This window comes from Triturus cristatus, chromosome 2_2, assembly GCF_964204655.1.
Source record: "Triturus cristatus chromosome 2_2, aTriCri1.1, whole genome shotgun sequence".
Classification (NCBI taxonomy): Eukaryota; Metazoa; Chordata; class Amphibia; order Caudata; family Salamandridae; genus Triturus; species Triturus cristatus.
This window is the reverse complement of record NC_140582.1, coordinates 225,103,055-225,129,428: the sequence shown is the minus strand read 5'-3', so window position 1 is coordinate 225,129,428 and position 26,374 is coordinate 225,103,055. Positions and strand designations below refer to the sequence as shown.

Here is a 26,374-nt window from a genome sequence, read left to right as displayed (position 1 = left end):
CAAAGTAAATAATGAGAAAGTAAATGAACCGATGTGTCAAAAACGAAGTTGTAAACAGGTCATTGCTAAAGTGGCATGATTTTGGGAAAACAGTGATCACACATAACAAAGGGCAGTTTATGTGTGCTATAAATAAAGCGAAGCCTGACTTCCGAGCCGCAAAGCAAGCCAAAGTTCTCTCCTCCCAACATTGTAGCAATCTTGGCCTGATCACCGTATTACAATGCAGAACATCTAGCAAATCACCAAATGGCTCATCAAAGGTCTAAAGAAGTATGACTACATCACCCGCCAGACAGAACTACATTGGCGGCATCCAGAGAACCACATCATTTTTCGATAGCAATAAATACGAACATGCCACCATCTGGACACAAAATATATGTTCTCAGGTAGCTAACACAACTCTCGCCATTTTAACATGGCCATACTACGGGTCAACCGCTGGAATGGGATGGACCTAAATAAAAGGCTTTTTTTTAAAAAGTACTGTGCATATATCACACCAATATTAGGACTCACTGCATTTTTCCTCCACTCCAGAAAGCAGCCGAAAAAGCTTTTCTTCAAAGATCACCTTACTTGCTATCAACAGAGCCTAGCTGGATCCTTGAATATCCAGACCTACACACGAAGATACCCCACTACGTGTATATGATCTTTAATTATTTCCTGTAATGTACTATGAAGAACACTATGTGAATTCCCAGCTAAGCGTGCTCTTTAAAAGTGCCAATGCAAAGACACATAAACGTACTGAATTATTATTATTATTATTTTATGTAAGTGTAAAGTCGCAAACCCACCTCACATGATAAGACTGAGAGCCATGGCTTGTGCATCCACTCCTGAGGATTCCTCTTGCAGGACAAGAGGGTGTGGTCAGCAATCTGGCGAATCAGCACAGCCGTCTCCTCAAATCCAGGTGTAAGAATTACCTTAAAATATGAACATGGTATTTAAGCATTTTTTCCTCATTTAACTTCATCGACTTTTTATATAGATATAGTAATAACTGATTCGTTTGACTCTTAGGAAGACATGTCAAAAATATAAGTAACAAATATATTTAATTTAAATAACAAGCCAAATTACGTATGCTTAGTCAACGAAAGGTATGTGTATGTGGTTTAAGCTTGGATGATACAGGGCATTTCCAATGCTTATTACTTCAGAAATATAAAAAATGTACAGTTTGAACCTTGGGCCTGGTTTACTAAGCTTTTACTCAGGCTTTATGAAGTCTGAAGGTTATTTCAGGAGAGAAAGATGTCACTAATGGGTCGATTCAGATCCGGGTCACACAGCCCTCCGAGAGCTGTTTGTAGCCTTACCTTGCGACCGACACGTTCCTGGAGCCGGTCCGTCCAGGCAATGAAGTACGATGCGCATAACTGACACAATTCCGTCCGACACGCAGGCTGCAATTCCAGCAGCATTTCCTGTACGAGCCGTACTTCCGATCGCCGATTCAACTCGCCCGGAAGCAGTTCCCCCAGCAGTTTCCGCCTGGACAAGTACGATGCACAAATCATATGCGCCGGACGGGTCGCCACGTACAGCACGTCACAGCATCCGGGAAAGCAGCATATCAGGTACGATTCGCGCCAGAACACAATCCATAGCTACGAGACGGACCAGCTAGCCACAGCTACGAGGCGGAGCAACAAGCAGCGTGTACGAGACGAACACATCATAAATGCCATCGCGCAGGTCATACCAGTACTGTACATCTATGACCGGATCAGGAACAGACGCGGACGGCGCAGACGGTAAGTCAGACACCCACCGCACAAACAAACGACACGTACCCACCAAATGTCACACACACCCAGGGGGTCCATATCCTGTCCACTAGCAAGAGGCCACCATAGGGGTTGCATGGCTATCACCACTACCAGCCCCACTCATAGGGGACTTGTTGCCTATCACTACTGCCACCCCCACTCATAGGGGGTATGTTGCCTATCACTACTGCCACCCCCACTCATAGGGGACTTGTTGCCTCTCAGTAGTGCCACCCCCACTCATAGGGGGTATTTGGCCTATCACTACTGCCACCCCCACTCATAGGGGGTATGTTGCCTATCACTACTGCCACCCCCACTCATAGGGGACTTGTGCCTATCACTACTGACACCCCCACTCATAGGGAAATTGTTGCCTATCACTACTGCCACCTCCACTCATAGGGGACTTGTTGCCTATCACTAATGCCACCCCCACTCATTGGGGGTATGTTGCCTATCACTACTGCGACCCCCACTCATAGGGGACTTGTTGCCTATCACTACTGCCACCCCCACTCATAGGGGACTTGTTGCCTATCACTACTGCCACCCCCACTCATAGGGGGTATGTTGCCTATCACTACTGCCACCCCCACTCATAGGGGACTTGTTGCCTATCACTACTGCCACCCCCACTCATAGGGGGTATGTTGCCTATCACTACTGCCACCCCTACTCATAGGGGACTTGTTGCCTATCACTACTGCCACCCCCACTCATAGGGGACTTGTTGCCTATCACTACTGCCACCCCCACTCATAAAGGGTATACTGCCTATCACTACTGCCACCCCCACTCATAAAGGACTTGTTGCCTATCACTACTGCCACCCTCACTCATAAAGGGTATGTTGCCTATCACTACTGCCACCCCCTCTCATAAAGGACTTGTTGCCTATCACTACTGCCACCCCCACTCATAGGGGACTTGTTGCCTATCACTAATGCCACCCCCACTCATAGAGGGTATGTTGCCTATCACTACTGCTACCCCCACTCTTAGGGGACTTTTTGCCTATCACTACTGCCACCCCCACTCATAGGGGACTTGTTGCCTATCATTATTGTCACCCCCACGCATAGGGGACTTGTTGCCTATCACTACTGCCACCCCCACTCATAGGGTGCTGTGTGACTATCAACACCCACACTCATAGGATGGGTGATGTGCCACACATCCATCATACACCAACATTAGGTATGTCAGCAAAATACATCCCCCCTAACATCATGACAAGTGTGTGTAGTCTGTGACAAATGCCCACAACAGTGAATATGACTTCGAACATACAATGTAACTCCCATCACATGTGTGGGCTACACAAGTGAAGCATCACAATAGCACTGTGTCAATGTGCACTAACCCACCCTCATTGTGTAGAACAAAAGTTAAGTGTGGGGTTCCAAACTGCAGCAAATGTTGAGCATTGTGGTAATGGGGTCTAAACCCCCCATCATCACAGGGACCAAAAGGTAAGTGTCATCATGGTAAACGCTGCAAATGCCAAACAGCATGTATGATTCCTGGTCCCAACACATGAAACACTTTTGTGGCAAAGTAGTGGTTGTGTCCCATACCCACAGAGATGTGGTGAGGCTAACAGTGCTGTGAAAATAAAACATACTCTCGGCCATATGCAGACAAGCACCACTCATGGGGGCTGACATTGCATACAGTGTACAATGACACCAAATCAGAAGTGACCATCATAATGCATACACACATCACGAAAATAGACACACAAATCAATACATCCTGTGTAGACTGTGGGTGTCAGGTCACAAACTTCCATTCCATGGCAGCAATGGGACCTAACAACCAGGATGAATGTGCAGAATGATGAGATATGACTCACAGGGACAGCAGGGAAAATCACCCAAACAACATCCAGCCAATGGCCCACAAAAGCAATACCAATGCACTGGTGCAGATGCACAAACACAAACAGGCAACCTCACACTGCACATCTGACACAACATGTGTGTGTGTGTGTCTCAGTATCCCTTGGCAACTACACAACACATGAGGGGGGCTGAACCACAATGACACAGATGTGGACACAGTGCCATACAAAAGTAACCCATTAATTGGGCACCTCTTAGTGGGCAATCAGGCATTGTAAGGTGAGAGGGATCCCAACAGACACGTGACACAAGCTGGAATGAATAGCAACTAAAACAGTAAGAGACAGACCCACAACAGCACTAGCCCCAGGGACCATACATTGGGGTGACACAAGCCTGCATGATACGTCCACTGTGATGACAAAGGTAGATGTCGTTCAAACTGTGAAACTCAGACATGTGTCCTATGCCACAAACGTACATCACACCTACGCAAACACAAATCACTCAGCATGGCCCGTCATCCAGGGACAAAAGGGAGGTAGGGGCCGAGCCATGCAAACATTCACATCTGTCCACCCTCAACACCACACACCCTGAACTGCACCAATGTGCATCAGTGAAGCCCACATGGACTGGTGACATTGCACATGCACACATGACAAACACAGTAATGTTGGGAGGATCTAAGGGGCACAGACTCATCACACAAGGACAGTCTACAACCCTGGTGAATGACAGACATACTGCACAGTATACAGTACATGGCCATGATGTCAAAGCTCCCCTAACCTTCGGAATTCCTGCCACAGTCCCAGGGCAATGCAGAAGCCAAGGAGAACCACACGGCACACATGCTTACACCTGCCAACCGAGCACCTCTGAACCTGATGAGTGGGAGCAGTCACACACACATACACATGTCTCAATCACTGAAAGGTACTACCTAGGGACAACTACATGATATTGCGAAGAAACAAGTGCCATGGGGACCCCTGACTGTGTCCCATCTGCGTTCTACCACATCATCACCACTCAAAACTGACAAATCCCAATGATGACACACCAATGAACAGTAGTGTGTCATGCACCCACATTTCTGGTAGCCCAGGACAAAGATGTGGGATGAACACAGGACAACTCAGCAAGCACCACCAACAGTAACATATTAAGGGAACACAGCCTGTGTAGAAAAAGGGATGGGGACTCACACACACATGCTCACACAACACACACCATGGGCCCAGGCAGTGTGACGGAACAACACACTTACTTGAGGGGACTCAACTCCTGTGGAAGCTCAGCTGTGCCAAACATAGTTCCAGCAGGTCTCAGTCATGTCAGCAGAACACTTGGTCAGTCAGCCATCAGTTACCACCCAATGAAGGCTCTGGTCACATCATCCTGGGTACGGGAGTGTCCCTTAAGTCATCTGCACATACTCAATACATATGTCTAGCAAGTTGCACAGAGTACGCAGTTGCTCCTACACCAATGATGCCCACACCTGCATGTCCAGTGGAGATGGGCCCACAGTCAGGGAAATACACAAATTGGACAATGGGAAGCACATCATATGTGCATGGGTGCAAGCCACAGATGTGACCATGCAAATGAAATGTTTACATCCATGTGTAAACATTGTTAATCATGACACACCCAGTTTGCTGCAAAGGATGACAGGGATACCGACCAGAATAGGATGCATATCTCATGGACCACATGGAGTACATCACATCAACACCTCAGTATTCAACATTGAAAATCCAGCATTATAACAGCAAGGTCATGGTAAACATCATCAACATAATATACAGCTAAATCAAATTCACAAGGATAACAACAAATGCTTTATTCAGCAAATTTGAAATTCAAACGCAAAGTGCATAAAAAACAAAGGCCAATGGCCAGTCCATAGCTAAAGTCCAAATAAGGTGTGAGTGACAACTGTCACACGTTGCTTGCCTGCACTGCTAAGGACAGGGGACATTCTGACACTGCACGCACCTTTTTCCCTCTTGAGGCGGAAGCCGGGAGGTCTCCTGTCTATCCCTGTGTTTTTAATCGCTTTTAACTCGTTTTTATTAGCGTTTGTATTGGTACCTATTTTTGCTCCATACCTGATCTTTGAGGTGTGTTGAGACCCCCCAGCGCCCAGCAGCACCCAGAAGTCTACTCTCACCCGTTCTTGCTGTTCCGGTCCTGCTCTCGGCTGAGAGCACCGGGCGCTGGTTTTGGCGGCCATCTTGGGTCGGGCTGGGTTGGGGACGCCATTGATCGCACTATAAAAGGCGCCAGGTGCAGGTAATCGGTTATTCTGACACTGCACGCACCTTTTTCCCTCTTGAGGCGGAAGCCGGGAGGTCTCCTGTCTATCCCTGTGTTTTTAATCGCTTTTAACTCGTTTTTATTAGCGTTTGTATTGGTACCTATTTTTGCTCCATACCTGATCTTTGAGGTGTGTTGAGACCCCCCAGACCCCCCAGCGCCCAGCAGCACCCAGAAGTCTACTCTCACCCGTCCTTGCTGTTCCGGTCCTGCTCTCGGCTGAGAGCACCGGGCGCTGGTTTTGGCGGCCATCTTGGGTCGGGCTGGGTTGGGGACGCCATTGATCGCACTATAAAAGGCGCCAGGTGCAGGTAATCGGCTATTCTGACACTGCACGCACCTTTTTCCCTCTTGAGGCGGAAGCCGGGAGGTCTCCTGTCTATCCCTGTGTTTTTAATCGCTTTTAACTCGTTTTTATTAGCGTTTGTATTGGTACCTATTTTTGCTCCATACCTGATCTTTGAGGTGTGTTGAGACCCCCCAGCGCCCAGCAGCACCCAGAAGTCTACTCTCACCCGTCCTTGCTGTTCCGGTCCTGCTCTCGGCTGAGAACACCGGGCGCTGGTTTTGGCGGCCATCTTGGGTCGGGCTGGGTTGGGGACGCCATTGATCGCACTATAAAAGGCGCCAGGTGCAGGTAATCGGTTATTCTGACACTGCACGCACCTTTTTCCCTCTTGAGGCGGAAGCCGGCAGGTCTCCTGTCTATCCCTGTGTTTTTAATCGCTTTTAACTCGTTTTTATTAGCGTTTGTATTGGTACCTATTTTTGCTCCATACCTGATCTTTGAGGTGTGTTGAGACCCCCCAGACCCCCCAGCGCCCAGCATCACCCAGAAGTCTACTCTCACCCGTCCTTGCTGTTCCGGTCCTGCTCTCGGCTGAGAGCACCGGGCGCTGGTTTTGGCGGCCATCATGGGTCGGGCTGGGTTGGGGACGCCATTGATCGCACTATAAAAGGCGCCAGGTGCAGGTAATCGGCTATTCTGACACTGCACGCACCTTTTTCCCTCTTGAGGCGGAAGCCGGGAGGTCTCCTGTCTATCCCTGTGTTTTTAATCGCTTTTAACTCGTTTTTATTAGCGTTTGTATTGGTACCTATTTTTGCTCCATACCTGATCTTTGAGGTGTGTTGAGACCCCCCAGCGCCCAGCAGCACCCAGAAGTCTACTCTCACCCGTCCTTGCTGTTCCGGTCCTGCTCTCGGCTGAGAGCACCAGGCGCTGGTTTTGGCGGCCATCTTGGGTCGGGCTGGGTTGGGGACGCCATTGATCGCACTATAAAAACGGGCAGGGATGACTCCGCGCAGCGGACGCGATCAGCGGGCGCGCCGGATCTGCGCCGGAGTCGTGCCAGAGTCCTGCCCGTCTGCGCCCGTCCGCGACACGGCAGCGGACGGCGCGGCGGCAGGCTCTGGCCATAGGCTTACCTACTCTGCAGCGGATCTACTCTCATGTAACCTTAATACCGTTACCTGTCGGTATGTCTTTCCTGGCCGATTCAAAGGTAAATGCTGCTGTCCAGGTTGTGGATGGTATCCCAACATATACCGGGCTTCTGAGGGTTCCCGTCCGCTCCCTCCCAAACAGTTTAAGTGCTTATTGCTTAACACCCGTTCATTACATAGGCACGCTTTGGACATCTTTGAGCTACTTACCTCTGAGAACCCACTCTGTCTCTTGCTCACAGAAACATGGCTCTGTGAGTCGTCTAATCCTGACATTGCAGCAGCCTTTCCGCCAGAGTATATTTTTTATAGACAGGATAGGACAGTGGGTAAAGGTGGTGGTGTTGCACTTGCAGTCCTTAGATCTTTTGCATGCACAATTATTCCATCTCTGCCTATTTCTGGCTGCGAATCCCTCGCCTTTTCCATTGCACTCTCCCCGCATCAATCTTTTTCTGGGCTTCTGGTCTACAGACCTCCGGGTCTGCGGGGTTCCTTCTTCGACGACCTTCAATCTGCTATTACTGCTCTTTGCTTGAAGGTGGAAAACTGCATAATGTTAGGGGATTTTAATATCCATATGGACGTTGAGTTGGACAGTGAAGCGGTCAAAATCAAGGACATCACTGTTCCTCTTGGTCTAATTCCTTACATCTCAAGTGCGACTCATGATAAGGGTCACACGCTTGACCAAGTGTTCTCCACCTTTCCCCTTATTATGTCCCATCCCACCCCTGTTCTCTGGTCCGACCATTCTTTGATTAGTTTTTTAATTCAGGGCAGAAGTAAAACATCTCATATTAACCTAGATCACCTTAGGCACCCCAGACGACCTTTGCATAAAATTACCCTTGAGAATCTTGCTCAAGCGCTTCACGAATATCCCTGTATCCTATCCGGCCATCTGGAGAGGGACCTTGAAACTTTCCAGGAATGGTTAGTTGAAAGGCTTGATGATCTTGCTCCTCTTTCTACCCCCTCTTCATCTGTCAAGCGCAGTTCGGCTCCTTGGTTCTCTAAGTCACTTGCTCTGGCACGGCGTAACTGTAAGTTAGCCGAAAGACTCTGGCGGAAGCAATATGACCAAGAAGCTAAGTCTGCCTATAAACTATCTATTAAATCTTACCACTCTGACATTCTTGAGGCCAAAAAGAACTATTTTGCAAATAGAATTGAGTCTGCGTCAAATTCCAGTAAAGAAATTTTTACCATTGTTAAAGAGTTTATCTCTCCCAAATCTAGCATAGTCCAGCATAAGTTCTCCGAATCTTGGGTAAAGGAGCTGGCCATTTTCTTTAATACGAAAATCAAATTGATTCAAGAATCTTTTCCACCAGCTGCCCCAAGTGCTTCATTGCATGACTCCACTCTGATGACTTTACCTCCTGATTCCTGCCCCATTCTATCGGAGTTTCCTCCTTTATTGGAATCTAATTCTCTGGATCTTTTACTCAGGATTAAATCTGGCTCTCCGCTCGATCCGTGCCCGGCGAGCTTTTTAGCCAGGACTGCCAAGATTCTGAATTCCTTAATTTTTCCTGTTTTGAACCTATCTTTGTCCAGCGGCATTGTTCCGCCAGCCTGGAAGAAGGCAATGGTCGTTCCCCTTCTTAAAAAACCAGGCCTTGACCCAGAGATACATGCTAACTATAGGCCCATTTCTCTCCTGCCCAGCTTGGCTAAGATCGTCGAGAAGCACGTCCACTCTGTGCTTTCTTCCTTCCTTGAAGATCATGGGTTACTCCACTCTACCCAATCTGGCTTCCGCTCCAACTTGAGCACTGAGACCGCTCTTTTGGAAGTTAATGAAGCCATTAAGGAAGTTCTCGACTCAGGTGGACGAGCAATGCTGGTGATGTTGGATCTGTCGGCGGCCTTCGACACCGTCCCGCATGAGGCCCTCTTGAGAAGACTTCACGAGATCGGTCTCAGAGGGACGGTGTTGAGCTGGCTGAGATCTTACCTAGCGGGTCGTCGACAAGTGGTCTGGGCCCCCCCGTACTCCGCCGAGGTGCCGCCTATGAATGTCGGAGTCCCACAAGGGTCGGTGCTGAGCCCGACCCTTTTTAACATCTTCATGACTCCATTGGCGGTACTGGCGGAGTCGATGGGTGCCCAGATCATATCATACGCTGACGACACCCAGCTCCTCTTCACCTGCAAGAAGGGCATGGAGTTTGACGGGGATAGCATCCGTGGTTGCCTTGGGGCTGTCTTCAACTGGTTTCAGAGGAGCAGCCTCAAGTGCAACCCTGATAAATCCGAGGTGCTCTTCTTCGGCTGTCAGGCAGAACCGCCCTGGCAGGAATGGTGGCCGGTTTGCATGTCCCCCCCTTCCTCTTCCTCTTTGGTCGCTAAAAACCTTGGGGTCAAAATCGATAACACCCTGGCTCTGAAAACACAGATCACAGGTCTCACGGGTACCTGTTTTGGTCTGCTTAAAATGATGCGTAAATTCCTTCCTTTGCTCCCTTTAGCCCACAGGAGGCTGACAGTACAAGCTCTGATCTGTTCTAGGCTTGACTATTCAAATGTCCTCTACCTGGGTTTGCCGGATTATCTCTTGCATAAACTCCAGGTTGTACATAATTCTGCGGCAAGAGCCATCTTCGGCCTACCCCGGCATGCCAGATCATCTGAGTTGCTTTCCTCCCTTCACTGGCTTCCTATCAAGAAGCGAATCACATTCAAAGCTCTTACACTGGCCCATAAGGCACTCCATTCGGTGGGGGCCTCCTACATTCAGAAACGGCTTTCTTTCTACAAACCCACCAGATCTCTCCGGTCGGAAAATCTTGGCCTGGCAATGGTGCCTCCCATTAGGAAAGTCAGAATAGGTGGACGTTCCTTTAAATATCTCGCCCCCAAACTATGGAACTCCCTTCCTGTTGATCTCCGCCGCATTCACAACCTGTTTGCCCTTAGAAAGGCCTTGAAAACCTGGCTTTTTAATCAGTAATTTCTGTTATGTTTCTGTTGTCTTTTCCCTTTTCTCAGTAATGGGTCAGAAAGCGCCGGGACACTCCTTGGAGTAGCCGTGCGCTATATAAGTTACCCATTAACATTCACATAACATCCACTCGGAGGGGCATACATGGGGCAGGCCAGGCCAGGCACCGCAGGGACAGGATCAGGGAACACTACGTTTCCAGTGACCACCTCATAGTCACATGATCAACCATAGAGTCCCATCCCTATTTAACCCTCTTGCAGCAATACAGTTTCCTCTTTCTTTGCTTCTGTCCAAGGGAAGACAGTTAAACAGTTTGAGACCCTGTAATGACAGGACCTTTACCAACTGAGAACATCACCATCAGCCCCAAAGGGAGCTTAACTCAAAGATCCTGGCTTCGCAGGACCCGCATTACACCATCTGAAACATTAGGAAACAACCATCCAAGAGTGAACTCCGGAAACAGCAAGGCAAACTTCCAAAATTCAGAATGTTGTTGACAGACAAATCACTTGTCTCCAGTTCCTAGCAAGGAACTAAAAACACCAAAGCCGTAAACACTGGTCTCACCAAATCAAGCTGAGGGGGCACCAAACACAGAGGTATCAATACTGGCCTCACTCATAAGCCATTGCATCCATCTGGCAAGAGTTTCAAATGCCATCAGACAAAATGGCTTTTGCAAGTTATGAACAATTGACCTCCCATATCTGTACGAATTTCAGCAGTATTCACCTCTTAGGCTTTCAGACATTGCACTATTCAAAGCTTAGAATTACCCTGAAAAGATGGGTAAGCTACTGACCTGAAATTCTATTCGGTCCGTCGAGAAATCGAGAAGGTAACACACTCATGAGAAAAATCTCTCCGGCCAGATCTAAAACTCGTACGTCAGCCACACATTTACAAGAAATTAGACAAAAGAGCATGGTCAATTTGACCGACAATTATTTCCGTGATATATATTTAATGTCTGGGCAAGAATCTAAAAATCTCTGGACTATATTAATGCCCCATGAAACAGAATATTTAGGAAGAGGGGGCTTTACCATACAGATACCCCTTAACAATTTACACACTATTAGGTGTAAGCCGGTTTAGCATCAATCGGCAACTGACCCACCGAAATAATGGACCTAAAGTTGTTCACTGATTGATATGCCATGCTACCGGAGGCCAGGGTGGATAAAAAATGTATGACCATACTACAATACATTCCAACAGGATCTCCACCCCACTCACGGCACCAGCTACACTAGCATCCCCAAACAGAAGCATATCGCTTGTGTGTGTGTTCAAGGACCAGGCTTGACCGAAGAAAGCATTAGCCTTTTGTGAAAGTCCCAGGAGACTTCATCTTTCCCGCAAACGATCCATGCCACTAGAGAGAGGTGTTGTGACAGGATTCATGGATGCAAAAGACCCACTGTATCCAGAAAGAGGTTCCAACATAAAAGAATCAGAAGCAATCAGGCACAGGCTATTTCCAGAATTACCGGATACCATGATTGTGCTCTCCAAAGCGGAGTCATTAAGATCAGTTCCAATCTTTGGTATCTCAACGGTGCAGAGCTAGAATATCGACGTGAAAATATCGACATACATAAATATCGAGGTAAGAATACCGATGGTTTTAATTATCGATGTAAGTGATATCGATGTAAAAAATATCGATTTTTAAGTTGTATAGTAATATCGAAATTTCAAATATCGAAATATCGATGTTATGTTTAGGATGTTTTTTGTATTTTAATTGTTATTTCATGTAATTTTTTTACATTTCTAATGTTTATATGAGAAAATAAATTTTAAATGTGTTTTTCTTTCATTTCCATATTAATTTTAGGAGCGGAATTTGGGTTTTATAGGGGATAAGGGTGGGTAGTAATTTAGAAATGTTGTTTTAAATTTATAATTTTTTAAAATTAGTATATATCTTAGGAGCGGGATGTTGGGTTTATAGGGGATAAAGGTGGGTAGTAATTTAAAAATGTTGTTTAAATTTTATAAAGTTTTACAAAATTTGTATATATTTTAGGAGTGGGATTTTGGGTTTATAGGGGCTGAGGGTGGGTATTAATTTAAAAATGTTGAGAGTTTCACAATGTAAATAGTAATATTTTAAAATTAAAAATAAACAAATAAATTAGTTATTAGAAATATATATTGCATTTTTTTTAGTAAAAATAAAGATTAAAATGTATGCGAAATTCTGTATGTAAATTTAAATGTTGTAATTTTTTATTATTAATAATTAATACAATCTATACATGTTTAATAAATGTAAATATTTTTGAATTTAAAAAATATTCTATAAAATATTGAATATTCTAGAAATTTATTAATTGTATATATTAGTTTTAAAATTGAGGATAAGAAATTATATTAAAATATTATATTTGTTACAAGTGATTTTGTTTTAATACAATCTTAAAGAGTATTTGATTAAAATATTAATGTAAATGCAGATAAATAATATATTTTTTATAATATTTTAAATACATTTGGAAATGTTTTAGAATTATCAAAATCTTTAATTTATTCTCAAATTAATTTTGAAATTGTTTAATATTTTAAAATACAATTATTAATATTTGAAATTTGTTGAAGTATCAATATTAATAAATAAATAACAGTTTTGTTAGAATTTAAATAGTATTTTTGAAATTTAGAAAGACAAATAATATTAATTTAATTAATGATATTTATTTGAAGGATATATATTTCTTTGTAGTAAAAATAAAAAGGGGGATAGTAAATATTTATTGTTTTGAGTTTATATTTATTTGGAGTTAGAGTAGTAAATTATTATGGTTTACCATCAAGCACTTTCCCTGAGTTTATTTGGATTTGGAGTTAGAATAGTAAATTATTATAGTTTACCATCCAGCACTTTCCCTGAGTTTATATAGTTTTGGAGTTAGAATAGTAAATTATTACGGTTTACCATCCAGCACTTTCCCTGAGTTTATTTGGATTTGGAGTTAGAATAGTAAATTATTATGGTTTACCATCCAGCACTTTCCCTGAGTTTATTTAGTTTTGGAGTTAGAATAGTAAATTATTATGGTTTATCATCCAGCACTTTCCCTGAGTTTATATAGTTTTGGAGTTAGAATAGTAAATTATTATGGTTTACCATCCAGCACTTTCCCTGAGTTTATTTGGATTTGGAGTTAGAATAGTAAATTATTACGGTTTACCATCCAGCACTTTCCCTGAGTTGATTTGGATTTGAAGTTAGAATAGTAAATTATCATGGTTCACCAGCCATCACTTTCCCTGAGTTGATTTGGATTTGGAGTTAGAATAGTAAATTATTATGGTTTACCATCCAGCACTTTCCTGAGTTCATTTAGTTTTGGAGTTAGAATAGTAAATTATTATGGTTTACCATCCAGCACTTTCCCTGAGTTTATTTGGATTTGGAGTTAGGTTAGTAAATTATTACGGTTTACCATCCAACACTTTCCCTGATCTTATTTGGATTTGTAGTTAGAATAGTACATTATTTTGGTTTACCCTCCAGCACTTTGCCTGAGTTATTTGGATTTGGAGTTAGAATTGTAAATTATTATGGTTTACCATCCAGCACTTTTCCTGAGTTTATTTCGATTTGGAGTTAGAATAGTTAATTATTACGGTTTACCATCCAACACTTTCCCTGAGCTTATTTGGATGTGGAGTTAGAATAATAAATTATTATGGTTTACCATCCAGCACTTTCCCAGAGTTTATTTTGTTTTGGAGTTAGAATAGTAAATTATTATGGTTTACCATCCAGCACTTTCCCTGAGTTTATTTGGATTTGGATTTAGAATAGTAAATTATTATGGTTTACCATCCAGCACTTTCCCTGAGTTTATTTGGATTTGGAGTTAGAATACCAAATTATTATGGTTTACCATCCAGCACTTTCCCTGAGTTTATTTTGTTTTGGAGTTAGAATAGTAAATTATTATGGTTTACCATCCAGCACTTTCCCTGAGTTTATTTGGATTTGAAGTTGGAATAGTAAATTATTAGGGTTTACCATCCAGCTCTTTCCCTGAGTTTATTTTTTTATTTTATTTTTTAAAATTTTTATTGTGCAGAGAAAAAGGGTACAAGCACGGGTCTACAACCACCTGGGCCGGCCGCTAGTATTCAGAAATGTTCAAGCAGTTCAAAAACAATGACTGGCCCGCAGGGGCTCCGCTAAATGACAGGAGATCAGGCTGCACATAAGGGAAGTCAGGATACACCCTATTTTACATAAATATCAACAAAAGTAAAGAAAAACAAAAAGCAAGGCGAAAAACATTAAAAGGGCATCTAACCACAGCAGAGGAACTCCACATAGGACCACCCTAGGGTGGTCAATAAAAAGGGGGTCTGAGAGGGAGGGGGGGGCCACGGGAAAACCAAATCTATACTCAGATGAACAAATTAAGCAAGGAACCCTCAAGGATCAGGGGGACAAGGCAACATCAGACGTATCCACCAGGGGGGGAGAACAGATAGTCCCTCGATACACATTCCACTGACCCCAGATTCTACCCCACGCCCCCGGTTTACCACGAGCCACATACACCGTCTTCTCCCTGAACATGCACCAGTCCATGTTCTCCTTCCATACGGACACGGTGGGAGGCCGTTGGGAACCCCAAAGCTGCGCAATATCTCTCTTTGCGATCATGTTCCCAAGGGCCGCCCACCGAGCCCGGGCCGCATTATAGTCATTGGGCTCCCACACATTCAGAACACATCGGCGCACCTCCGGCAACAGAGCGACCCCAGTGACTCGTTTCATAACATCATGCACCTGGCGCCAATATTCCGCCACCTCGCGGCACTCCCAGAGGATGTGGAGAAAGGTGACACTGAGCCCGCAGCCACGCTTACAGAGCCCGTCGTCAGAAAACCCCATCGAGACCAAACGGGGACCCGTCACATAGACACGATGGAGAATCTTAAGCTGGACCAGACGGAGACGGGCCGGGATGGCAACCTCCTTAGGGGATGACAGCGCAGACTGCCAGTCCTCGTCGTCCAACTCAACCCCATCTCCCGTCCATGCCTCCCGAACACGCACCAAGAGATCAGCCCGATTATTTATTAGTTTTTTATAAATCAGGGAGATAGTACTGTCGGGGACGTGTCCGTCGAGTATACGGTCCTCGAGAGGCGAAGAAACAGGGACCGTGGTCCCCTCCCCAAAGACCGAGAGTAGGGCGTGCCGAACCTGGGCATAGCGGAAGAACTCCCTTTCACTAAGCTCGTACTTGCTCTGAAGCGCCGCGAAGGATTTAACCGCGCCTTTAACCCATAGGTCCCCCACTCTGCTAATGCCGATCGTATCCCAGTGCTCAAAGCCTTTCGTTGTCCAGAGGCTTCCCAAGCGCTCTGAGGCGAATAGAGGAGTAGCACACGTTAACCGCTCACTCCAGCCCACAACTACATTCGCCGCCTTCCACACACGTACCGCAATCCTAGTAGGGCCCGTGAGGGTCCTTCCGGCAGATCGAGAGTAGAGCGCTCTGTTATAGTTACCGCCGGGAAGCAGGAATTTATCCATCTCATATGCCGGGTTCGAGCCAGGAGCGTACGTAGCATGGTTAATGGCAGACAGCTGGGAGGCCCAATAGTACCTTCTAATGTCAGGAAGCGCGATGCCCCCGTCATACCAGGGAAGAGTCAGCTTTGCCAAAGCGATACGCGCACGACCGTCCCAAACCAGTCTCCTCTGCAAACTCTCCACTTCCCTAAAGTAGGCCGCCGGAATGGTATCGAAGGAGTTCTGGAGTGCGTAAAGAAATCTGGGAAGGGACATCATTTTAAACAGTGCTGCGCGACCAAGTGGAGACAAGAGCAACTTACACCACCGAGCCGTATCCGCCCTCAAACGCCGAAAGGGAGACAGGAGATTCTGCTCGTAGCGGACCGCCGGATCCAACGAAACGTATACCCCCAAGTATTTAAAGCCGGATTGAGATGTTTGGATCGGAAGCCGAGGCGGCAAGAGAGGAAGGCCACCGGAGATAGGATACACGCAAGATTTGGACCAGTTAATTATCAAACCCGAATTTCTCCCGAAGGAAGTAAGGACATCAAAAAGCACATTGAGCGACTTCCGCGGCGAGGTGAGGTACAGAAGAATATCATCCGCGTGCAACGAGACCCGATCCTCGAAGCCCGGGGCCCACTGGATCCCTCTGATCGAGGGCTCCCAGCGGAGCCAGGCAGCGAGCGGTTCCAAGGCGAGAGCAAAGAGCAGAGGGGACAACGGGCACCCCTGCCTAGTACCCCTCCCGAGAGCGAAGGGCCGAGAAACCCGCCCATTGACAACAACCTGAGCCATTGGACCAGCATAGAGGAGCTTCACCCAACTAATAAATCCCTCCCCAAAGCCAAACTTCGCCAATACGGCCCAAAGGAATGGCCACTCGATGGTATCAAAGGCCATCGTGGCGTCTAAGGAAACCAATATGGCCGGTTCAGAGAAGTACTCCGCCCTAGCGAGGACGCCATGTAGACGCCGCAAGTTGAGAGCGGTATTACGATGAGGGATAAAGCCGCATTGATCCGGATGTATCAAATCACATATAACTTTCAGCAAGCAATTAGCGAGGACTTTGGCAAGGATTTTCGGTTCGGCATTTAGTAGGGAAAGAGGCCTATATGAGGCACAGCGGTCTCTTGGCTTACCGTCCTTGGGAAAAACAACTATAGTAGCCAGACGCTGGTCGTCGGGAAGGGAACCCCGCTCGAGCGACTCCAGAAACATACGACGGAGGAAGGGCGCGATTTTATCCGGGCGTAGTTTATACAGTTCAATCGGCAGTCCGTTGGGGCCCATAGCCTTGCCCGAGCGAAGGGAACGAATCGCGGTAGCAATCTCGTCGACAGACAGGGAGGCATCCATCTGCTCACGGACCTCGACGGATAGGCCGGGCAAGGCAATATCCCGCAGCAAGAGACGAGAGTCATCCTCATCTCTATCAGACACCGGGGAGTACACCGCCCGGAGGTGGTCAGCAAAACACTCCACAATCTCACCAGGGTCAGTCACACACACTCCATCCGAAACCCGAAGCTCCGGGACCACACGATTCACTCTCTCCTTCTTATCCAACCAAGCAATCAGTTTACCCGCCTTGTCCCCAACATCATACAACCTACCCTGTTGCTCCCTATACATGATCTTGGCAGCGTCAGTGACAAGAGACTTATATTCAAACTGCTTCAAGCTGAGGGCATGAAGCCCATCCTGAGTGACACTTGTCTCCAAAGCCGCCTCCAGCCCCGATATTTCAGTCTCCAGCTTCACCACCGCCTCATTCTTAACCCTCTTAGCCTCCACTATCTGGGATAGGGCATGCCCGCGGAGCACTGTTTTGAAGGCTTCCCACAGGGACACTGAGGACAACACCGACCCCTCATTCTCGAGAAAATACTGATCAATCGACTTAACAAGGCTATCACGAATCTTGGGGTCTCGCAAGTACCAAGGGTTAATAGGGGCGATCCGCCCAGCGGACCGCATCCCGTGTCGAAAAGCAACCACAGTGGGGAATGATCAGAGATACCCCGGGCCAAGTGCTTTACCTCTCGAATCCGGGCAGTCTGGGACGCGGGCATAAGAAAATAATCCAATCTGGAGAGACTCCCATGGGCCCCAGAGTGAAATGTGTACTGACACTGTGTCGGATGCATTAACCTCCAACAATCCACCAGACCGAAGGTATCCAAGAGTCCGCCGAGCCATGCCTGGGCAGCAGGGAGGGCCCTGGGCGGGTGGCGATCCAACTCACCCGAAACAACCGAATTAAAATCCCCACCCATAAGCAAAAGACTGTCAGGAAGCTCAAGCAGCATACGACCCAAGTCTGAGAAAGTGGAGTTCTGGAGGCCCGGGGGAACATAAACCGTAACCAAGGAAAGGGACTGTCCCTCCCACCTCCCAGTCAGAGCCACATAGCGCCCTCTATCGTCTAGGACAACCCTGGTGATCTCTAGCGGAAGTGAAGATCGTAGGAGAATGCCCACCCCTCTAGAGCCAGTGGTGAAACCGGAATGGGCCACGAGTCGGTATCCCCCCCTGTTCATGGCATGACAAACATTACCAACCAGATGCGTCTCCTGTAAGAATACCACATCAGGAGTCAAACGACGCAAATACTGCAGCACAACACCCCGTTTGATACGATCCCCCAATCCGTTGACGTTCCAAGACATCAGTCTCAACCCGTCCCCCCCCCATCCCCTCCAGTAGATCAAGGGTCCCCCAGCAAATAGCGCGACACCTGAAACTGAAACAGAGCCAATACCTCGCCTTGAAAACAAAAAACACAAATCCAAACAACCCCTCCCACCCACCACCCCCCCCCCAAATTCAACTCCCCCCACCCTGCACCCCTGCGGTCCAGAAAACCACCCCAACTTGCAGTGTGCCTGTCGCCCTAAAAACCCCATTCTACGAAAAGACCCCGGAGGAGGAAAGGGACCCGTCCCCGCCCGCCCCCAACACAGATCATAATTAAACAAAATGTACAAAAGAAGTAGAACCCAGCCGAACAAAACAAAATATCAAAGTCAAGGACCAAAAGTCACTCCGAAGGAGGCCCGCCACCCTCGGTACCACCAGAAGGCCCAGGCCGGTCACCCCGGTCCGGCAGAGAATCCAGCCAGTCACTCACGGTCGCAGGACAGTCAAAAAAGGTAGTCCGGTCTTCGTATTCCACTCGGAGCCTGGCAGGAAAAAGCATCGAGTACTTAAAACCCAGGTCCCGGAGACGGCGCTTCACCCCCTGGAAACCCATCCGCTGTTTCTGGACAAGTTGGGTGAAGTCCGGGAAAAAGTTAACGGATGAGTTCTCATATCGGACCTGGCCATGTACCCCTGAGGCCTGCAGAATCGCATCTCGGTCTCTGTAGTGAAAAAGTTTTGCGACAATAGGCCTCGGGGGAGCTCCCGGTCGCGGCCGACCGCCTGGGACTCGATGGGCCCGCTCCACGGCAAAGAACTTACTCAGGCCAGCGGGGGCAAGCTGTTTGAGGATGAGTTCCTCAACCATAAGATCCACCGGGCGATTGTCGGAGGTCTCCGGAACACCTATGACGCGGATGTTATTGCGTCGAGCCCGTCCCTCGAAGTCCTCCAGCCGCCGGGCCATCAGGTCGTTGGCCGACTTGAGGTCGCCGAGAGCAGTCTGCAGGTCCGACACATCCGTACCAAGGGTGGACGTCCGCAAATCCAGCGATTGAACCCTCTCATTGGTCTTAGAGAGATCCGCCCGAATTAGCGTAACATCAATGGCCACCGTGTCGATTTTACGGGCCAAGGCCTCGTACTGCTGAGCGATGGTCTCCTTGATGCCGTTAATGGCGCCCATGATGTCCTGCAGTGACAAATCCGGAGGGGCGGACGGAACACCCCCAGCGTCATCCGGGAGAACACCGGCCGTCCCAGGGGACCCTTTACCATGAGTGTAGCGGTCCATGTTGTTGGTCTGGACCGGTCCCCCACGTAGGGAGGCCTTGGTCTTACGCCTCTCGGGATCCCCTCTGCCTCCCATGTGGAACCACGCTCGCCGAAGGGGACCACCGAGCAAGCGTCAAAGTGGCACAGGCGAAGCCGACACGAGCCGTACCAGGGACCGCAATGTGGCGGTGCAAGAGGATCAAAGTCAATAGGCACACTGGTTTCAGGCGGAGGCAAAGGCACGAAGCGAAGGCCGAGTGAAAACCCAGCCGCACAAAGCAACTCCGCTGTCCAGCCACTCAGAGATCCAAAAGTGAAACCGAAAGTGATAAGACGGCCGCTGGCACAGCCCCGATGCCGTTGTTGTTCAACTATGCCCCGGCTCCACAGTTCACCTTCGCACCGGGCACAGCCATCAGTTGGGCCTCAAAAGTTCAAACCACCATAGATCAGGTCTCCCAGGTCCGATTTGGTTTCTGAAAAGAGTTTAGGGTTCAGCCAACGTTCATCTTCCAGAATCCGTCAACCAAGTCAGGATAAAGTCAGGATAAGTTCCGAGGAGCAGCGAGGGTCCGGGGAGCCCTGTGCTCACGCGACCATCTTGGATGCGTGCTAGGCTCCTCCTCCCCCCCCTGAGTTTATTTTGTTTTGGAGTTAGAATAGTAAATTATTATGGTTTACCATCAAGCACTTTCCCTGAGTTTATTTTGTTTTGGAGTTAGAATAGTAAAATATTATGGTTTACTATCCAGTATGTATGTTCGTTTTATTATTAATATTATTTTGATGCAAATATATTTTTATAATGATATTTTAAACATTTTATTTGGTTTTAAAATTTATTTTAACATTGCAAAAAAAAATACACATTGTTATATTTTTCACATTTTATTTGGACATTTTAACATTTATTTAGATATGTTCAACAAATCATATTTTATTACATTGATGTATATATGTTTTTACAGTTTTTAACAATTGTACATTTTTTTGTATACATATGTAATGGTAAAGTAAAACAGTACAATTTTTACATTAATATACAGTATCTTTTGTATTGTTTATTAATTTTTAGTTCAAACAGAACAATATGTGTAGTCAATTTTGTTTACATTTTCATATTATTATTTACAACAGGTTCAGGACTTTGAATATATATAGTTTGTACATTTTATTACATTATGTTTTATTATTTAGCATATTAAATAATATTTTAATAAAATAATATTTAGGGTCCCATTAGGATGGCGGGCGGACTTTAGTCTGCCCGCCACCCTAGCGGTGCTGGGACCGGCCGCCAGTGGTGCAGCGGTCCCGCACCTGCAATTGGGATGCCACCGCTACCGTGGCATCCTCCATTACCGCCCGCCACAATGCTGGGAATGCACTGTGTGCATTGTCATGCACAAGGTGACAGGCACCGCAAGGTGCCTGCAACCATGTCTATGACAATGCAGGGGGGTACAATAGGTAGCCCCCTGTGCACCCCCCACCACCGGAACACCCTGGGGGCCCGCAACGGGCCCCCAAAGTCAAAACCGCCTGCCTTTCCATGGCGGAGTCTCCGCCATGGAAAGGCAGTTCACCACCACGATACCACGATGATAATATGGATGGCGGTGCCTGCAAGGCACCGCCACCATATTCCTGGACTTTTCCGCCCGGTAGACAATTGGGCGTATTGCTTACCGGCGGAAAACCGGCAGACGGTCTTCCCGTCCGCCGGGGTCCTCCGGCGGTGGATTTTAGCAGGCTGACCGCCACCGCCATACGGGTGGTGGCGATCCGCCCGCTATCGTAATGACCCCCTTAGTATGTTAAACAATTTACAATATTTTTACAGTGATCCTGTGAATAATACATATACATTAACATTTTTATAATATTTGTAAATGGAAAGTTTATGTAATAAACATATATTTTAATATACATGAGGGTGCCGATTCCGATTCTGTAAAACCCGTGTACGAATCGTCGTATGGAGCGTATTCTCCGTACTTCTCGTACCCGGGCAATCCACCTTACAATCCAGCAAGTACAATTCGTACAGAAATACCATTTCCGTACGAATCGTACAAAACTACGTACGGCTAAAAAATACCAAAGATTCTGATCCGGGACAGCGCGTACGTGACGTCCGTACGGAGTCAGGCAGCGTTTTACGGACCAGCAAGTACGATTCATACCTACGTCACTCCGCACGGCTTATTTTTTACGGCAGCCAAAAACTCCCAGGAAATTGAGTATGACGCGAATAAGGAGCCCCGGTACGCGATGGACAGCCATGGACCCCATCCTACGTGTCATTCCGGCCCTCCTAGCCTACGACCTGGTGCACCGAAACCGCCGCGCACGCCGCAGAAGGTCAGAACAACACCCAGGGGCAAAGGGGGGGCGAGGGGCAGGAAATATAACCCCTACCCAATTTAAAATATACTATATTCTGTACATACATTACCTCTGCAACAATGGAAGTGGACGTGGACGCGTACCCCTACAGCAACACTACATTATTGATACGCACCGTACCCACACATCCATAGCGTGGGTACGGTCCGTATCACTATTGTAGTGGTGACGTAGGATTACGCATGGTACGGGCCGTACACACGCTCTCAGAGCGTGTGTACGGCCCGTACCATGCGTACTCCTACGTTACCACTACAATAGTGATACGCACCGTACCCACACATCCATAGTGTGGTTACGGTCCGTATCACTATTGTAGTGGTGACGTAGGAGTATGCGTGGTACCGGCCGCACACACGCTCTCAGAGCGTGTGTACGGCCCGTGCCACGCGTACTCCTACGTCACCACTACAATAGTGATACGCACCGTACCCACCCATCCATAGCGTGGGTACGGTCCGTATCACTATTGTAGTGGTGACGTAGGAGCATGCGTGGTACGGGCCGTACACACGCTTTCAGAGCGGGTGTACGGCCCGTACCACTATTGGATTGGGGCCTCAGGGGTACATGTGGTATGGTCCGTACACACCCTCTGAATGCGGGGGTACGGTCTGTATCACACGTACCCCTACGGCACCAGTACACTTGGGATACAAGGCGTAAACACGCCACAAATGGTGTTGTATGGCCTGGTGCAGTATATCACCATTATGTTGGTGTGTACATCCATAGCGTGGGTACGGTCCGTATCACTATTGTAGTGGTGACGTAGGAGTACGTGTGGTACGGGCCGCACACACACTCTCAGAGCATGTGTACGGCTCGTACCACGCGTACTCCTACGTCACCACTACAATAGTGATACACACCGTACCCACCCATCCATAGCGTGGGTACGGTCAGTATCACTATTGTAGTGGTGACATAGGAGTATGCGTGGTACGGGCCGTACACACGCTCTCAGAGCGGGTGTACGGCCCGTACCACTATCGGATTGGGGCCTCAGGGGTACGTGTGGTACGGTCTGTACACACCCTCTGAATGCGGGGGTACGGTCCGTATCACACATACCCCTATGGCACCAGTACACTTGGGATACAAGGCGTACACACGCCACGAATGGTGTTGTATGGCCTGGTGCAGCATATCACCATTATATTGGTGTGTGTGGAGGTCAAGGAGAGCAGTTTACAGCACCAAGGAGGTGGGTGGGTGTGTGTGTGGCCACATAGGATTCCCAGCAGTGGACAGAGACATGGGGGTGGGTGCACATCACTACCAGCAGTGGACAGACATATATAGGTGGGTGCACCTCACTCCCAGCAGTGGACAGACATATGCGGGTGGGTGCATATCACTACCAGCAGCGTCCAGACATATGTGGGTGGGTGTATATGACTCCCAGCAGTGTCCTGCAATATGAGGGGTGGGTGCAGAGGACTCCCTGCAGTGGACAGACATATGTGGGTGGGTGCACATCACTACCAGCAGTGGACAGAGACCTGGGGGTGGGTGCATATCACTACCAGCAGTGGACAGACATATATGGGTGGGTGTACATGACTCCCAGCAGTGTCCAGACATATGAGTGGTGGGTGCAGAGGACTCCCAGCAGTGGACAGACATATGCGGGGTGGGTGCATATCACTACCAGCAGCGTCCAGACATATGAGGGGTGGGTGCATATCACTACCAGCAGTGGACAGACATATATGGGTGGGTGTATATGACTCCCAGCAGTGGCCTACAATATGAGGGGTGTGTGCAGAGGACTCCCAGCAGTGGACAGACATGTGAGGGGTGGGTGTATATGACTCCCAGCAGTGGCCTGCAATATGAGGGGTGGGTGCAGAGGACTCCCATCAGTGGTTAGACATATGTGGGTGGGTGCACATCACTACCAGCAGTGGACAGAGACATGGGGGTGGGTGCATATCACTACCAGCAGTGTCCTGCAATATGAGGGGTGGGTGCAGAGGACTCCCAGCAGTGGTCAGACATGTGAGGGGTGGGTGTATATGACTCCCAGCAGTGGCCTGCAATATGAGGGGTGGGTGCAGAGGACTCCCAGCAGTGGACAGACATATGTGGGTGGGTGCACATCACTACCAGCAGTGGACAGAGACATGGGGTGGGTGCATATCACTACCAGCAGTGTCCTGCAATATGAGGGGTGGGTGCAGAGGACTCCCAGCAGTGGTCAGACATGTGAGGGGTGGGTGTATATGACTCCCAGCAGTGGCCTGCAATATGAGGGGTGGGTGCAGAGGGCTCCCAACAGTGGACAGACATGTGAGGGGTGGGTGTATATGACTCCCAGCAGTGGCCTGCAATATGAGGGGTGGGTGCAGAGGACTCCCAGCAGCGGACAGATATATGTGGGTGGGTGCACATCACTACCAGCAGTGGACAGAGACATGGGGGTGGGTGCATATCACTACCAGCAGTGTCCTGCAATATGAGGGGTGGGTGCAGAGGACGCCCAGCAGTGGACAGACATGTGAGGGGTGGGTGTATATGACTCCCAGCACTGGCCTGCAATATGAGGGGTGGGTGCAGAGGACTCCCAGCAGTGGACAGACATATGCGGGGTGGGTGCATATCACTACCAGCAGCATCCAGACATATGAGGGGTGGGTGAATATAACTACCAGCAGTGGACAGACATATATGGGTGGGTGTATATGACTCCCAGCAGTGGCCTGCAATATGAGGGGTGGGTGCAGAGGACTCCCAGCAGTGGACAGACATGTGAGGGGTGGGTGTATATGACTCCCAGCAGTGGCCTGCAATATGAGGGGTGAGTGCTGAGGACTCCCAGCAGTGGACAGACATGTGAGGGGTGGGTGTATATGACTCCCAGCAGTGGCCTGCAATATGAGGGGTGGGTGCAGAGGACTCCCAGCAGTGGACAGACATATGTGGGCGGGTGCACATCACTACCAGCAGTGTCCTGCAATATGAGGGGTGGGTGCATAGGACTCCCAGCAGTGGTCAAACATGTGAGGGGTGGGTGTATATGACTCCCAGCAGTGGCCTGCAATATGAGGGGTGGGTGCAGAGGACTCCCAGCAGTGGACAGACATGTGAGGGGTGGGTGTATGTGACTCCCAGCAGTGGCCTGCAATATGAGGGGTGGGTGCAGAGGACTCCCAGCAGTGGACAGACACATGGGGGTGTGTACATCATTAGCATATGCCCACAATCCATGGGTGTATGTACGCATCCCTGAGTTTTAACTATGATGATAGTGCCATAACAACACATCACTGACAGCATTGTCCCACTCCCAGGAGGATGGCTGTCTTTCCCCCACTGCATGACACACCACATATGGGTGTGAGGACAAATGACACATGCATACCCACCCCTGGCAGATGCAGCACAATACACACACTGAGATCATGCCACAAGACTGTATAGTCATGTCACTGCCTACTAAAGTAAGAGAGCCAAAGGGAACACACATTGTCACGCACATCCCAGGAATGATAGGAATGTACAGGTGCTGGGCCAGCAACCAAGATGTCGTCTCTCACGGAAGGAATAGGGTGGAGTTTCCACAGATACAATGCCCACAATTGTGAGTCACTTGCCCAAATAGCCTGCAGAACAAGTACCAGATGTGTGCTAGGCCTGGATTACACACATGCATAGTGCTGAAAAGGGAGGATGTCTACATGAAGGCATTTCAACATACTCAATACACAAGTACAGTGACTAGCAAGGATGGCACAGACGATGCAGCCGGAGACATTGCTGAGCAGGCATGGCCATAGTTGAAGGTATCCGTCACCAACAAAGGAAATATAGACACAGGTCAGCACAACAATTGTGCAACTCTTTGCAGGGAAGATGTCAGGTGCCACAGAGGAACGAACACTCCTTGGGACAAGTCTCAAAACCATAATAACAGACACTACAAATGATACTTGGCAGAGACCTTGTGATGGCACTCAGATACCATGGTCAACCTCATCACCATCAAACTCGAACATTTCTCAGGACAATAACACATTACCACAACCCCAACTCCTGGAGCCTCAGCACCAACATCAAGACCTGAAATGCAATAGTGTTCAAAGGAAAAATAAAATGCTTTATTCAGCATTAAACAAAAGGAAGTAATAAGACTATA

At 48.0% G+C, this 26,374-nt stretch overlaps 1 protein-coding gene across 1 annotated transcript in view; it reads right to left on the bottom strand.

Moving 5' to 3' along the window:
- Positions 1-26,374, bottom strand: part of SHOC1 (shortage in chiasmata 1) — a 1,571,389-nt gene that overhangs the window by 220,307 nt on the left and 1,324,708 nt on the right. The window contains exon 25 of the mRNA XM_085643056.1: positions 807-938. Coding sequence (XP_085499182.1) covers positions 807-938 — 132 coding nt within the window. The remainder of the gene's footprint in view (positions 1-806; positions 939-26,374) is intronic.